Here is a 17,561-nt window from a genome sequence, read left to right as displayed (position 1 = left end):
CTACCCACCTGACCAACATCTAGTTACTGCAACTAAAGTACTACTACCTTCTGAACCTTCTTTCCTTGATATTTGCTTAATTGGAATTTAAGTCTTTGAGTCAAATTAAGAAAATTGGCATTCGTAGGTTCTGTTTCTATCACAATTTCCAGTACCAGATTTTATTCACTCATGTAAACAGGTAATGGGGAGAAATAAAGTATTGCCTTCTGCTGATTCTCTTGAGTGGGATAAGGAATTTGGTTTTTGCACTCTGGCTTACAGATTCATATAGTGGGAATTATTCGATCTTTCAATCATAATATCAGAAAGTTCAATTTTAGTATTGTACTCCTATAGGTGCTTTTTTTCATTTTTCAGCCATTGTTTTGCTTAACTTATTTAACTTTGTATATACAGATGCCTTTTTAGTGCAACAGGGTAGTTCTTTGAGAATTATGTTTACATGTATACATCTCTATCTCAGCAGCAAGTTATTTTTACAGTTTCTTAAGCTGCTGTTATCATAGAGTGGACTGATGCAGTAGAAAAATTTAATCTTTACCATGTAGTACATATTCAAGTACTTGCTCACAGTTTCCTGTGTGACCTCTGGCAAGTTACATGACTTTTAATAAAGGTTTTAGTAAAGACTTCTAATAACACTTCCGATTTTTTTGCTATGTTATGGTGCTGTGAGTGTTGCCTACACTGACTGGCTGTGAAAGAGCCATTGTATATAACAGTGTCTAACCCAGGATGACCTACAGCCACTTCTAATTGCAGTGTCCATTCAGTAAAGGTAGTCAATTAAATTTGTATCTCTGGGCCAGGCGAGATGGCTCACATCTGTAATCCAGCACTTTGGGAGGCTGAGGCAGGCCGATCCCTTAGGATCCAGAGTTCGCGACCAATCTGGCCAACATGGTAAAACCCCATCTCTACTAAATATACAAAAATTAGCCGGGTGTGATGATGCATGCTTGTAATCCCAGCTACCCAGGAGGCCGAGGCAGGAGAATCACTTGAACCCAGGAGGTGGAGGTTGCAGTGAACCAAGATCGCACTACTGCACTCCAGTCTGGGTGACAGAGTGAGATTCCATCTCAAAAAAAAGTTTACAGCCATTAGCAAAAAAGTTTAAACATCAGTCACATACATTTGTTATTAAAGAATCTTACTTAACTCAGGTGTCCCCAACCAGCACTGGTCCGTAGCCTGTTAGGAACTGGGCTGCACAGCAGGAAGTGGCAGGTGGGCAAGCAAGCAAAGCTTCATCTGTATTTATAGTTGCTCCCCATTGCTCAAATTACCCCCAGAGCTCCGCCTCCTGTCAGATCAGTAGTGGCATTCGATTCTCATGGGACTGTAAACCCTATTGTGAACTGCACATGTGAGGGATCTAGGTTGCACACTCCTTATGAAAATCTAATGCATGATGATCTGTTACTGTTTCCCATCACGCCCAAATGGTACCATCTTGTTGCAAGAAAACAAGCTCAGGGCTCCCACTGATTCTACATTATGGTGATTTGTATAATTATTTCATTATATATTACAATGTAACAATAATAGTAGAAATAAAGTACACAATAAATACAACGCACTTGAATCATACTGAAACCATCCCCCCAGTAACCTCCTCTCCCCCTGGTCCATGAAAAAATTATCTTCCATGAAACTGGTCCTTGGTGCCAGAAAGGCTGGGGACCACTGACCTAACTTGTATATAACATTTGTCTCCAGAAAATCATAAGAGGTCCCTGGCAAGAATCAGTCTATGCAAGGATCTCCAAATTCCTTAGCCCAGTATTTAATGTCCTCATTACTGACCCTCTTCTCTATGCCTTTGCTTGGGCACTGGGGCGAGAAGGTAAGGAGTTGTGGGCTGCAGACTAGTTGGCTCCTGGCCCACTGAGTTCCCAGCACAGCCCTGTCCCTTCAGCATTGCTAAGGATGCATGGCTCACTCTTGCACCATCTCAGAATCCCAGGCAAACTCTGCTCCTCCTGGCAGAGGGTACAGATTGGCAGCTTCTGGGCCAAATGCAGTCTGAAGATGTGCTCTGTTTGGCCTCTCAGTGACTGGAAACTAGGGGAGTTCACTCAAAAATTTAGTTTTTCCATTTTTCTCAAAACCTGGGCAGCAATAGGCTAAAAATGAACAGCAGCAACTGCCCCATTTATAGGCTGTCTCTCTCCTGCTCTGGACATGACCTCACTTTGCCCTATTGCGGGTAAGTCCACTTCACTGGTTTCTATCACTTCCATTAACTGCCTATTACTCTACAGTGTGAATAGTATCCTTAGGGATTGTGAGACATCTCCAGGTGTGACACCTGGACTAAGCATTTCTCCAAAGCCTACTTCAAAGTCCAGCACCAACCCTTGGTGACCCCTTCATCCCCAACTAACCAGAAAGTATTTGCCTGAATGTTTACTTAACATTTATCCGCTTTTAAAAATATCTTTGATTTTATATTTTCATCCATTTTGGAAGGCGGAGTCTTTGTCTCACGTGCCCTTAATAAGCAGAGATGTATTTTTTCCTTTATTTGACTCAAATTGACAATTGAACATGGTTTCCCAAGGGTGTACAGCTATATGGAGTATCTGAAAACTCAACACAAAGCTAAAAATAAACTTGTTGGATCCAGTTTGAATGCACCTCCAGCCTAATACTCAAGACACTAATTTTAGTTGCCAAAAAAAAAAAAAAGCCACCATTATTACTTTCACAGAAGCTGGTTTTCCCTAACTTCCATTCTTTCCTCCATCAAAATTTTCTTTTTTTCTATCCTTATTCAGAGGGCTAATTTTAGTGAACTGTCACATTGGGAAGAATCTGGTTCATTCGCCACATGGTTTTAGAAACCGACTTGGATATAATGGGGAAGGTCAGATCCCCACGAAACAGGGACATCTTCCTATCTGCTTTCTAAAGCAGCTGAGTTTGGTAACCAAGGGCACCCTCTTCAGCTGGGAGGCCAGGAAAGCGTTACCGCTGCTATATTTAACACAAAGAACCACCCACTGTGGGTGTACAGGCCCCATGTAGTCAAATCTAGTTTTTCAAGGGAAGCAAGAAATCCATTGTTTCAGTATAAAATCACCTTAATTAAAAGATTTGACAACATTGGATGAGCCAAAGAAAATGCATCCATGTATCCCATTGGGACCATGAGTTTCCAGTTTGCAATGCCTTGCTGAACAAAACATACACAATCCTTTCCCTTTGCATATAATTCTAGGGAGAATTTTTCTGATGGATGTAAGTAAATAGTGTGACCATACTGGCACTTACCCATCAGAAGCAGTCATTTTTCAAAGCAAAGATTCTGCCATAGTGAGCTATACAGGCTGCCCGGGTTACTTGTTTAGGCTCCTGTCTCCCTTAATTGATGTCTAGCCACTGCTACTAAGGGCTGTTGCAGCACTCAGCAGGCTGTAGTAAACAAGCAGGGATGATCTGTTGAATTAAAATAAGTTCTGCCATCACTTAATGCAGTTTTGGAAGATGCTTTAAAGATGATTTGGGAAACAGATTAAAACCCACTGGTGACAATCAGTGTCACTATTTTCACTCTTATCTTACTTTTTATAAAAATGTTATTATAGGACAATTTTTCATCTGTAATGACATGCCAAAATGTCACAATGTTGGGCTCCAAATGGCTTCTGGAAAAATGTATTTCCTAATGTATTTTTTAAAGTGCTACAAAGTAGAACATTGGGATAGCCTCATTGTCAGTAAAACCTGCCAGGGACTTGGAAGGCAATTCTGATAAAGAGTTACAGAGAATTTAGCACATTGAAAAGCAACATTAAAAGAGTATGTAGGCAATTATTTTGTAAGGATCAGCATTTATTCAACAAACATTTTTAAAATGTTTACTCTGTATAAGGTATGTTGAATTAGCTGCTGGAGGGTGTCAAGTGAACATTTCATGTTTCAATGCATTTATTATTATTATTCATTGGTAGTATTCCACAAGCTTAAACGTTTTATTTGTTTTATATCAACATAAATAACAAGCAGAGATGCCCTCTAAAAGAAAATGATATTATTTAAGAATAGGATGTACTAAATTATGTGCATAGTCAGGGAGGGAAGGAAGACAAAGGGTTTTAAAGGATAAATGAGGAGGATTACATAATTGTTTTGAGACGATTATGCTTGGCTACAAGGATCAATAACAAGAGTGACATCAGTCGGAGGTTGGACAGGGAGTTGCTGGGCAGGTGTCCTCACAGAAGTATTTTTTGTGTAAAGTTGCTATGGCCTTTGTACAAGGTGATGGTTTTTGCAGAGTCTTCTGTGAGAGTTTTTCTTATCAGGCATTTATGAATGAGAACCTTCTCTTTATGACATTCCCTGGCTTTTTTGTCAGGGTTTTTTGGGTGGTGGTTGTTGTTGTTGTTTTAATAAAAGGGACTCCATTTGGATTCTGACAACTTTCACATTATTTAACATCCACATATTTACTCTATGCCAGAAACAATTCCAAGTACTTTATAAGTATTAACTTATTTAATCATCTAAACAATCTAACAAGATAATATTATGATTCCCAGTACACACATGTCTTCATCTATAAGGATAAAGAAATTGAAGCACAGAGAGTTAAGTGAACCATCCAAAATCACACTGTTGGTAAATTGCAGGGCCGGAATCTGAACCCAAGCAAGCTGTACTCCAAAATGTACGTTCTTATCCATCACATCAATTAGCTCATTCTATAAAACAACCCCAGACTTGGCAGCTTATAAAATCAATTAGTTATTATTTTTCATGCATTATCTGGTCAGCTGGGCAGGTCTGCAGATCCAGACCAGACTCATAGACACAGCTCATCTCAGCCGGGCTCACTCAAGTGTGTATGCTCAGCTGGGGACTGGCTGGTCCAGGACATCCTTGACCAAGATGACTCAGCTGTCCTCCAGAAGAGCTGGATGAGAGACCAGGATGACTCAGACCTCTCATCCTCCATTGCTATAATAGGGCCCTTAGAAACAGTGGAAAAATTTGTGAGGGCCTTTTGTATCAAGTTTGCTACTCTCTGATGGACCAAAGCCTATCACATAGTCTAGTACAGAGTCAGTGTGGAAGGGCACCACCAACAGGCATAGACATAGGTTGGTGTAAAAATTGGAGACTTTAATACAATTAACCTCCCATAGTCATGGCTCAACACTATGCTGTTTAAACCCTGCTTTCCAGGCAGTATCAAATTTGATATTTCCAACTCCAAAAGAATTGTGAAGATGCTGCAAAATGTAGCCTTGTTGGTTTAGGAAGGCAAGAAAAGAGTAAAAAGAAATGTGAAAAATGAAAGGATATTTATAATTTTAGGCTGATCCTGGAGAAACACCATCAGAGACTCCAAGTGAAGTGAGAACGACTCCAGCAGAAAACGGGGTGAATCACACTACATCCCTGACACCCAAGCCACCCTCCCAGGCTCTCCACAGCCAACCAGCTCCAGGTAAGCCATCTGGAAAGAGCTGGACAACGAGAGCAAGATCCTTCAGTTCATTAGTGCGACTGAAGGAGGCGCTGTGATGTGGGTAGCTAAAGCATTAAGTGGGGAAAGATGTGTGGACTTAGGAGGTGCTCCGACAATGTGCAATTGATGAATGAAGGCCAGAAGAGATTCATATGTGCTCATCTGCCTCTACAGATAACTTATTAAACCACAACAAAAAAAGTACCCAGATTTCCTGTGTCCTTTTTTAGTGATGAATTATAACCCATCTGCTGGCACAGTTTGAGAGGAGTTCTCCAAGCAGCTTATAAACAACCATGCCTTAGAAGTACATTCTTAGGCCTGCTTCATTAATTCTGTGCCAAGGGCTCCTTTCCCTCTTTCTCCAAATTTCTTTTCAACATCCTTGCGTGTCTGCTATGTGCTGGACACATTGCTAAGCCTTTCACATGGATCATATGAATGGCTTCCGCCCCTCACCATACCAGGCCCAGAGAGTAGATTCTACTATTGTCCCCATTGTGCAGATGAACAAGCTGACATTTTCAAGTGATAAAGTACTTATTGAAGGCCACAGAGCCAGGGAAGAGTGAACTTAGGCCTGACACATTTCCCGATGATACTAACATTCTTGCTTTTAGCTCCTATATTCCAACCAAAGCCACACTCATGTCTCATTTCTCAAAAAAAAAAAAAAAAAAACCAAAACAAAAAACAAAAACTTTGATTTCTATGCAGCTAACTTTGACATTTAATCTTATGCAGCTTTGTGTAACTCTTCCTTGTATGTATGTCCTGTTTACCCCAGTAAATGGGAAGCCTCCTAGGTAGACTTCAGGTTGGTGCCTCCTCTGTACATCACACAGTGCTGGAGAATAGCATGTACCTGATAATTTCTTGTTGAATTGGTTAATAAAGTAAACAAAAGGGAACAGAATTTCCTTCTATGAAGGTGTGGAAAGAAGCTCATTTCTTTGTCACACTAGGTCAGAGCACCAATAGATCCAGATGTTTTATTTAGGGTAGAAGGTTATTTCTCATTGGGGAGAATGAGAATTAAAAAAAAAAAAAAGAATTATATTTAATTTGTATCAGACATGCTTGAACTGCTTTTTAAAATGTTACTGACCAGGCATGGTGGCTCATGCCCGTAATTGCAGTACTTTGGAAGGTTGAGACAGGTGGATCACTTGAGGTCAGCAGTTCAAGACCAAGTTTCACCAACATGGTGAAACCCCCATCTCTACTAAAAATACATAAGTTAGCCTGGCATGGTGGTGCATGCCTGTAGTTCCAGCTACTCAGGAGGCTGAAGCAGGAGAATCGCTTGAACCCAGGAGGCGGAGGTTGCAGTAAGCTGAGATCGCACCACTGCACTCTAGCCTGAGTGACAGAATGAGGCTCCATCTCAAAAAAAAAAAAAAAGTTGCCAAAGTCAATAATAGTAAGAAGATGACTTAATAATGAACAAGAAGTAAATTTTCAAATAAAGAGTTTTATATACCAAATACAAACATCTTGAGTGCTTCTGAAATATAAATCCGTCATTTAAATGTATGAGTAAATAGTCATGTGTTCCTGAAAGCAAAAGAGAATTTAGCATTTTCACATTTAACTTTTTTTAACTTGATATTTTGGAATAATTTAACTTACGGAAAACATTTTTTAAATGGCACAGAATACATTGCAAAAATAGCCTCCTCTTCCCCTAACGTTAACATCTCACAGGATCATGGGGCAATCATCAAAACCAGGAAACTAACATTGGCACGATACTCTGACCTGAACTGCACACTTTATTTGGACTAACTTGCTTTCCGCTAATGTCCTTTTACTGTTCAAGATTCCAACGCAGGATCCCACGTTGTATTTTATTGTCATGGTTCTTTCGTCTCCTTTAATCTCTGGCAGTCCGCAGTCTTTCCTGTCTTTCATAACCTTGCTACTTTGGAAGAACTCTGGTCAGTTATTTTGTAGAACGTCCCTCAGTCTGGGTTGGTCCGATGTTTCGCCATGATTAGGTTGAGGGCATGCATTTTGACAAGAGCACCACGCAAGTGATACTTGTCCTTCTCAGCGCATCACATCACGGATATGCGTTATTGCTGGGCTTCATCACTGATGATGTGGGATCACTTGGTTAAGGTGGTTTCTCTACTGAAAGTTATTTATTTTCCCCTCTTAGATATATTGGGAGAGCTACTTTGAGACTATGCAAATATCCTGTTCTTCCTTAAACTTTTACTTACTGATTTTAACATTCACCAATGGATCTTTCCTGTAACAGTTATTACTGCATAGTAGTCAATATTTGAGTTTTATATTTTACTTTATTTTATTTTGGGATGGAGTTTGGCTCTTGTTGCCCAGGCTGGAGTGTAGTGGTGTGATCTTGGCTCACTGCAACCTCTGCCTCCTGGGTTCAAGCGATTCTCCTACCTCAGCCTCCCGAGTAGCTGGGATTACATGCATGCAACACCATACCCGGCTAATTTTGTATTTTTAGTAGAGACGGGATTTCGCCATGTTGGTTAGGCTGGTCTCGAACTCCTGACCTCAGGTGATCCACTGGCCTTGGCCTCCCAACATTTGACTTTTAAAAGGCCACTTGTCATTCTTGATTTTGCCAGAAGGTGGCAATAGCATTGCCTAAACTGAATTTGTTTTGCTTCCAAGTGAATGTCTTTTCTCTCCTTATAAATGGGGCATATAATATCACCCCCCCACCTTTCTTTTTTGAGACAGATTTTCACTCACTCTGTCACATAGGCTGGAGTGCAGTGGCATGATCTCAGTCCACTGCAACCTCCACCTCCTGGCTTCAAGTGATTCTCCTGCTTCAACCAACCAACTCGCTGGGATTACAACTACCTGCCACCATGCTCTGCTGATTTTTGTATTTTTAGTAGAGAAAGGGTTTTACCATATTGTCCAGGATGGTCTTGAACTCCTGACTTCAAGTAATCCACCTGCCTCGGCCTCCAAAAGTGCCGGGATTACAGGAATGAGCCACTGCACCTGGCCTAATGTTACATTTAATTAGGTTTGTCTCAAAGCTACAAATGAAGACTTTTTAAGAATAATTTTTATAAAGAATTGTCTCACACAATTTGTCATTTCTCTGAAAAGAGATTTAGATTCAAGGCCCAAATATGTTTGTTTGCTTGTTTGTTTATAGGAAGAATAAAATTTAAAAAGCTGAAGAGGCTATTTATTTTATCTTTTATATTACAGGTTCTGTAAAGGCACCTGCCAAAACAGAAGATCTTATTCAGAGTGTCTTAACAGGTAAATGCCACCCTTTCCCCTCATGGAATTCAGCAGCTGAGTATTACACAGTGGAAGTATTTAGAGGAGAGGAAATTTCCATTCGTATCTGAAAAATAACATCATTAATATTTCTTCTTCTAAAAAATCTACAGACATACACTTTTAGTTTAGTCTACATGATATGATATAATCACAGAGAAGTAACCATACTTTGTAGCTAGAACCCTACTGGCATAAAAATAGTGTAGTTTCACAAGATAGCTATTTCAGCATCAAAGAATAGTTTCATGCTGGAAATGTAACCCAGTGAACAAGAATGCCTGTCTTCCCAAATTGCCAACAATAAACTATATTTTAGATATACAGAATATGATCCATTTGTGAGCATAAAATGAACAGTCTTTCAGAACTGTGATACAGTTTGGAATTATTTTATATTTGGTTAGTCACATAAACTAGTGGAACTAAAATTGGTATAAGCTTTGTGCAGGACAATTAGCAGTAGGTAGTGCAATGTTAAAAATGTTTATAATACTCAGCTCAATATACAAGAGAAATGTACACACATGTTCATCAAAAGCAGCACCACTGGTAAGGGCCAAATCTAGAAACGACCCAATGTCCATCAGCAGTAAGGTAGGTAAATAAATTGTGATAAATTCCTAGCATAGAACAGGAGGCAGCTGCAGGAATAAATAAACTCAAGTCACACACAACCTGGATAAAACTCAAGCATAATGTTGAGGAGAAAAGCCAGACACAAAAGAGCATGTTCTGTAGGATTCCATATACACTAACTTCAAAGACAAAATTAATTCGTGCTATAGAAACCTGGATTTGGATTATACTTGGTGGGAGACAGGAACCAAAAAGGAAGACTTCTGGGATGCTGGCAAAATTCTGATTTTGACCTGAGTGATGGATATTGAAGCACGTTGACTTTGGAAAAATTTACAAGGCTATACATTTATGATTTATGCACTTTGATGTATGTATTTGTATTTCATCAAGAAATGCATAAAATGTGCATAGAAAAATTACTTGAGGAAAGTGTTAAAAGAAAACAAAATATGGTTTGGTTTGGTTTTTGAGACGAAGTCACCCAGGCTGGAGTGCAGTGGTGCAATCTTGGCTGACCGCAACTTCCACCTCTCGGGTTCAAGCGATTCTCCTGCCTCAGCCTCCCAAATAGCTGGGATTACAGGCATGCGCCACCATGCCTGGCGAATTTTGTATTTTTAGTAGAGATGGTGCTTTGCCATGTTGGCCAGGCTGGTCTCGAACTCCTGACCTCAGGTGATCCACCCGCCTCAGCCTCCCAAAGTTTTGGGATTACAGGCATGAGCCACCACACTCCTCCCAACAAAACGTGTTTTTAAAAGATTTAGTTCTAGGCTGGGCACGGTGGCTCATGCCTGTAATCCCAGTACTTAGGGAGGCCAAGGGGGTGGATCACCTGAGGTCAGGAGTTCGAGACCAGCCTGACCAACATGGAGAAACCCTCTCTCTACTAAAAAATACAAAATTAGCTGCTGTGGTGGCGTGCACCTATAATCCCAGCTACTCAGGAGACTGAGGCAGGAAATTCGCTTGAACCCAGGAGGCGGAGGTTGCGGTGAGCCAAGATCGTGCCATTGCACTCTAGCCTGGGAAACAAGCATGAAATTCCGTCTCAAAAAAAAAAAAAAAGATTTAGTTTCATGGGAAACAATACCATATTAATGCATACAACAAGAGACAGAAGTGTTCCTAGAACATGATTTTCATGTTATTTAAAAGAATGTAAATGAGCGGACAAAAGGCAATGGTCTGTGCTGACACATTAGCTGTGATTATATCTTGGTGGCTTCTTTATAAGTGCTATTTGTGTCTTTATGTAAGTGGGCATTACCTTTATACTTAAGAGCATATTCTAAGGAACAGCCTCTCATCTACAGACTTTTTAAAAATAATAGTTTATGTGGATTTATTTCTAATCATAGGTAAGAACATCTAGAGACTTATTTCCAAACTGCCTATAGCTGATGTGCTGTAAACCGCTTTTAAAGAAATAGAACTGCATCTGCCACCAAGAATGCAGCAATTCCTTGGGATTATAAATTCTTAATGTAATAACTTATTATGCAACCATAATGAGTCAATTTGGGCCTGAGGGAAACCATTAAATAAATGTACCTGGTTTTCTCCATGGCCTCATTCTCAAAAGAAATCGAATGTCAGGAGAATAGACACAGTAAAAGAAAAGGAAATATATTTCTATTGCTTAAAGACCTTAACATTTAATAGCATCAATTATTATTCTAGTTCCAACGTTTATTCGCTAGACATCTTATTTTCTATTCAGGTCTCTTGTTACTCACAGCATATATATTATTTCTGAATCAGTTGATAGTTTTAAATATTTACGGTGACATTTTTTGTTCCCAGAAGCAGGACATTCAATTCAAAGCATGGAAACATGAACTATGACTTGATCTAGGTCCATATAGATGATAATTCACTGAAGTTAAGATACCACCAGTTGTAAAGCATTCTATGCTCACGTTTTGCTAAAAAAGAAAAGCACTGACCCACTGTAATACCCCACCAACCAGAAGATGCATCTTGATTTCAGAAATGTTACCATATTTTTTAAATGCACATTCTAGAATTGATTGAATATATCAGTAAAATACAGATTTATTTTGTTTTGTTTTGTTTTGAGACAGAGCCTCACTCTGTCGCCCAGGCTGGAGTGCAATTGTGTGATCTCAGCTCATTGCAACCTCTGTCTCCTGGGTTCAAGTGATTCTCCCGAGTAACTGGGATTACAGGCACCTGCCACCACGCCCGGCTAATTTGTGCATTTTTATTTTTTCATTTATTTATTTATTTATTTATTTAGAGACAGAGTCTCACTCTGCCACCCAGGCTGGAGTGCAGTGGCGCAATCTTGGCTCACTGCAACCTCTGCTTCCCAGGTTCAAGCAACTCTCCTGCCTCAGCCTTTCAGAGTAGCTGGGATTATAGGCGTGTGCCCCCATGCCCAGCTAATTTTTGTGTTTTTAGTAGAGACGGGAGTTTTGCCATGTTGGTCGGGCTGGTCTCGAACTCCTGACCTCAGATGATTCACCCACCTTGGCGTCCCAAATTGTTGGGATTACAGGCGTGAGCCACCGCACCTGGCCTAATTTTTGTATTTTTAGTAGAGACAGGGTTTCACCATGTTGGCCAGGGTAGTCTCGAATTCCTGACCTCAGGTGATCCACCTGCCTGGGCCTCCCAAAGTGCTGGGAGTACAGGTATAAGCCACTGCGCCCGGCCCAGAATGTTTTAAGGTCAGCCCCTATCACTTTGAAAGTTTTCTCAGCATGGGATAAAAAAAGCAGCCAGGCATGGTGACTCATGCCTGGTAATCCCAGCACTTCGGGAAGCCAAGGAGGGCGGATCACTTGAGGCTGGGAGTTTGAGACCAGGCTGGCCAACATGGCAAAACCCCATCTCTACAAAAAATAGAAAATAATTAGCCGGGCGTGTTGGTGCATGCTTGTAATCCCAGTTACCTGGGAGGCTGAGACATGAGAATCACTTGAACCCGGGAGGTGAAGGTTGCAGTGAGCTGAGATCGTGCCACTGCACTCCAGCCTGAGCAGCAGAGCAAGACTCTGTCTCAAAAAAGAAAATAATAATAAAAATAATATAGTAATGTGGCCTGCTAGTAAGCCTCTGGTGACTTTGTGCAAATTATAAGAGACCTTCCCTCAGACACCTTACTGCTATATGCTTTTATGATAAATGTACAAACTTACGATGTTTATACTGTAAATGGTACCTTTAGAAATGGTGCTGTAGAACCTGCACAGTTATTTTCTAAGCCTCCACAGGCACAGTGTCAGAAACTGGGTTAAATACTTTCTGTGAGTTCTTTTATGTCATCATCTTAACAACCCTATAAAGTTAGAGAAGTATTATAATCCTTCTAGCAATGCTGTTGGTGCCCTGCCCAGATTCCCTGTACAGCTGGTGCACCTGTCTCCCGGCTGGTGGTGAGGGTTGACTGCTAACAGCTCATAACTTCTCCTTCTCTGCAAAATTGCCCTTAACCAAAAGGAAGCCCCCTCTCCAGATGGTTATGCCTCCCTGCACTGAATGTCCCAAACGTGCAAGAACCTCGCCTTCTTACCTCAAGATGAAACCAGCTCAGTGGTACAACTCACACTCCAGCACTCCCCCATGGGATCAGGCAGAGACCAGACTCCATCCTTCTGAGCCACACCCTTGCTCAGCTCCTTCCCCAGCCCCGTCTGCTTCCCTGGCTCCCCTACTCTGAGAGTCCCTCAGTAAAGCGTGTGCACCTGAATCCCCATCTCGCATTCTGCTTCTAGGGAACCCAAACTAAAAATATATATATTCAAATGAAGCAATCGGGTCTCTGAGAAGTTTAATAACATAGTCTCAAAGTTAGCAAGTGATAGAGTCAGACTGGAACCCAGATAGAGCTGACATCAAGCTTCGCTCTTAAACTCCAGCTGAGCAAGATCAAACATTTCCTCCTAAGAAGGTGGCTGCTCCTCTTTCCATCTGGACGTTGAGCCCTCCCATGCCCTTAGCTTTCATATTCATTTGTTGCAGAAGTGGAAGCACAGACCATCGAAGAGCTAAAGCAACAGAAATCGTTTGTGAAACTTCAAAAGAAGCACTACAAAGAAATGAAAGACCTGGTTAAGAGACACCACAAGAAAACCACTGACCTGATCAAAGAACACACTACCAAGTATAATGAAATTCAGAATGACTACTTGAGAAGGAGAGCAGCTTTGGAAAAGTCCGCCAAAAGGACAGTAAGAAAAGTAAGTTCAACAAATATTTTTAGTTTGTTTCATAGCATGAAGAGTCGTTAACATGGATTTTTAATGTTTTATATCATGTTTTGGGATCTGTACCATGGCAAGAAGGCCACCTAACCTCCTCCGTTCTCCACAGCTTTTGAGGTATCTTACCCCAAATTTGCTTGTGGATTGAATTTTTTTATTTGACCAAATTCTGAGAATAAAAATGCAGGAAGTCCTCCCGTGAGTCTAGCCTGTGATCCCAATTCCAGTTAACTAACTACCTGTATTACAGCTGCCATGAGTATGAGATTTTTGCCTTGGGTACCTAGAACCTATTTGGAGAGGCAGCTGTTTTTTTTTTTTTTGGAGACAGAGTCTTGCCCTGCCACCCAGACTGGAGTGCAGTGACATCATCTCGGCTCACTGTAACTTCTGCCTCCAGAGTTTAAGTGATTCTTGTGCCTCAGCCTTCCAAGAAGCTGGGATTATGCCACCACACCTGGCTAATTTTTGTATTTTTAGTAGAGATGGGGTTTCACCAGGTTGCCCAACTGGTCTTGAACTCCTGGCCTCAAGTGATCTGCCTGCCTCGGCCTCCCAAAGTGCTGGGATTACAGACATGAGCCACCACACCAGGCCACAACTGGTCTTATAGAAAAGAGAAGCTGACTATCCTTTGCTACCCTATCTGAAATGTATAATGCCTTACACAGGTGACTCTTATGTTTGGGCCTGGGTTCCCACAGCCCCGAGTACTCAAACCTTGACGATGAGAAGCATCTCTCACACATTCACTCAATTAATATTTATTGAGTGCCTACTGTGCCCTGGGGACACAGCAATAAACATGACCTACCCAATCATCTCAAATAGCTAACATGGTAATGTGGGCAACGTAAACAATAAACAACAAACACACAGCATCATCTTGGGCTGTGATGAGGACTATTAAGGAAAGAAATAAACAGGACCATGGGATAGAGAATGACTAGAGATGGGCGATCACTTCTGACATGTTGATCTGCAATAAGGTGGCACAGAAAGAATAAGGCCTGGTCAGCTATGCAAAGAACTAGGAAGACTTATTCCAGGCTGAGGAAACAGCAAGTGCAAAGGCCCTCAGGCAGGAAAAACAATGAGCTTGTTCCAGGAACAGTAAAGCTGGCAAAGTGGGTGAAACATAGTAAACCATGAGAGGAGTGAAACAGGATGAGATCAGAGAAACAGGAAGGAATCCCACTGCTAGGTTCTTTAGAGCTGGAGCAAGCGACAGTTCAAAATGTATTGAATGTGCAATAAGATGCTACTGAAGAAAGAAATTAATATGGTGAAATTTGAGAGTCTCAGAGAAATGAGTCTAGTTGTTGTGTGGAAGAGGGACTCTCGAGCTGTGCATCTCAAATGGACATGAGTCACCAGGCTCTTGTTGGGTGCAGGTTCTGATTCCATGTCTGAACTAGGGCCTGAGCAGCACCAGGTGATGCTGATTCTGCAGTTCCATGGACAACACTCTGAGTAGTGAGGATCAAGGGCTCAGAGTGAAAGCGGGAGACCAGTTAGGAAACCTTTCATGAGTCCAGCTGAGTAATGATGGTGGTTTGGTCTAGGATGAAGGTGGTAGACATGGAGAGAAGGGGATGAATTCTTGATTTGTTTTTTTAAAAAGCGTAAGGTATGGGGTCAGAGGCCTGAAGAGAGTAGCCTGCTTGTATGTCTCTGCAATTCCCAGGTGTCCTTTAGAGAATGAAAGTCATGCTGTTACCCACACCAAATGTGTTCATGACACTCCATTATCTAGACTAGATCAGTGCATCTCAAATTTCAGTGTGCATATTTGCTAAACACAGACCCTTGGGCCTGACCCTAGAGTTTCTGCCTCAGGGGCCTCCTTCCGTAGGGACTGAGCTTCTGAGCTTCTAACGAGCTCCTAAGGTTTGCTGATGCTGTTGGTCCACAGACTTTCCACTGATGGGCCCTGGTCTGTAATCGTTCAGAACCATCCTAGAAATTGAAGGGTGGCTGAAAGGCCTTCTTTGGTCTAATCCCTGCCTCCCTTCCCAGCTGCCATCTCCCAGCACTTCACACAAAAACCTGTACCTTCTGCTTAGTTCCCACCATGAAGACATAGGGCAGTTGGGATTCTCTGGGCTCAAGGCCTTTCTTCAATTGCAAGACTCTTGTGTGAACAATGCAGGTGCTGCCTCTAAACTCCAACAGAGACCTGCTTCCAAATGTGAGGATGCCATGTGGATTTCAGAGTGTCACATGCTCTCAGAACCCCACATGTGGACTGCTCATCATAGCTTGTCACGGGACTTTGTGGACACAGGGTCTGGTGGACCACAGGGCATTTCCTCTCTTATACCCTGTCAAGGACTGTTCTCAGTCCTGGAATAGCATTTCATTGAGTGTCGACGAAGTGCTGGGTGTATGTGTCATATCAGTTTCCTAGGGTTGCTGTAAGAAGTACAGCAAAACTGGATGGCTTAAAACAATAAAAATGTATTTTCTCACAGTTTTGGAGGCTAGGAATTCAAAAATCAAGGCATTGCCTGGGCATGGTGGCTCATGCCTGTAATCCCAGCACTTTGGGAGGCTAAGGTGGGAAGATAACTTGAGGCCAGGAGTTTGAGACCAGCCTGGGCAACATAGTGAAACCCCGTCTCTACTAAAAATACAAAACTTAACCAGGCATGGTGGTGCATGCCTGTAATCCCAGCTACTCAGCAGACTGAGATAGGAGGATTGCTTGAACCGGGAGACGGAGGTTGCAGTGAGCCGAGATGGTGCCACTGTACTCCAGCCTGGGCAACAGAGAAGGACTCTGTCTCAAGACAAGACAAAAGAAAACAAAGCAAAACAAAACAAAGCAAAAAAACAAAATCAAGGTGTCAGTGGACTATGCGATCTCTGAAAAGTCTAGGGGAGGAATCTTTTTTGTTTGTTTCTTCTAACTTCTGGTGGTTGCTGGCAATCTTTGGCATTCCTTGGCTGACAGACACATCACTCCAGTCTGTACCTCCATTATCACATGAATTCTCCCTGCGTAGGTGTGTCTCGGTGCAAATTTCCCTCTTCTAATGACAGACACCAGGCATTAGATTCAGGTCCACCCTAATCCACTATGACCTCATTCTATTACATTTGCAACAAACTCTTTCCAAATTAGATCACAGACTGAGAGGTTCTGGGCAGAACCTGAAGTTTACAGGGCTGTTATTTAACCCAGTACATGTGCTAACCACTTCTATGTACTATTCCATATATTGCCCACAGCAGCACTGTCAAGTAGGTACAGACATCACCCACATTGGATAAGAGAGGACCTAAAACTCAGTAAGGCCAAGTAACCTGGCCAGGGGCACATGCAACACAAAAGGCTGTAGTGACAGTGAGGTCATGGCATGTTGCCCCCTGAGATACTGCTTGTGTCCGATGACATAGCAGATCTGGAGTCTGCATCTCTGTAGACCAGTGACTGCTTCTGGTCCCTATACTTATAATCTTCTATCTCTACACAACAAAACAAACAGATGCATGAAATAACTATGTCCAAATAAATTCCCTCATTAACTATCCCAAATGTTATGAGATTTCTCTTCTAAATTTAGATTCCTGAAATTTCTTTAAACATCTTTTGCAGGTGTATAGTATGAACTTCTTGACAATAAATAATGTTTCACAGCATGAAGTTCCCTAATCAACAGTGTTAATTTTACCTAAAATATTTTCTTCAAAGTTGAATAATTAGGGAAATGGAAGTAAATGCAGTGACTTTACATTTTGTTATCTTTTTAGGGCACAGACAGTTCTTGTCTTCCTCAGGGCTTATTTAGCTGTCAAGAATAGTTTTAATTTCAGTTATTCAGCACTAACAGCATTGTGTAAGACTTTGTTCTAAAGTCTTTTTAAACATCAACTCATAACATTTTAAAAATAAAATTTTAAAATAATATTTATGTTTAAAATAAAATGTTATTTGTGGTTTTAATAAAGGTGTATCATTTAGAAGATTA

The 17,561-nt window shown here is 41.4% G+C and overlaps 1 protein-coding gene across 1 annotated transcript in view; it reads left to right on the top strand.

Annotated features, from left to right (window-relative positions):
* The window catches only part of PLCB1 (phospholipase C beta 1), a 258,291-nt gene that overhangs the window by 122,837 nt on the left and 117,893 nt on the right, over positions 1-17,561 (top strand). The window contains exons 21-24 of the mRNA XM_017868878.1: positions 5,332-5,464; positions 8,699-8,752; positions 13,346-13,563; positions 16,010-16,011. Of these exons, the coding sequence (XP_017724367.1) occupies positions 5,332-5,464; positions 8,699-8,752; positions 13,346-13,563; positions 16,010-16,011 (407 nt within the window). The remainder of the gene's footprint in view (positions 1-5,331; positions 5,465-8,698; positions 8,753-13,345; positions 13,564-16,009; positions 16,012-17,561) is intronic.

This window comes from Rhinopithecus bieti, unplaced genomic scaffold, assembly GCF_001698545.2.
Source record: "Rhinopithecus bieti isolate Rb0 unplaced genomic scaffold, ASM169854v2 scaffold_4658, whole genome shotgun sequence".
In the NCBI taxonomy this organism is placed as follows: Eukaryota; Metazoa; Chordata; class Mammalia; order Primates; family Cercopithecidae; genus Rhinopithecus; species Rhinopithecus bieti.
This window is presented reverse-complemented; position numbering and strand designations above follow the sequence as displayed.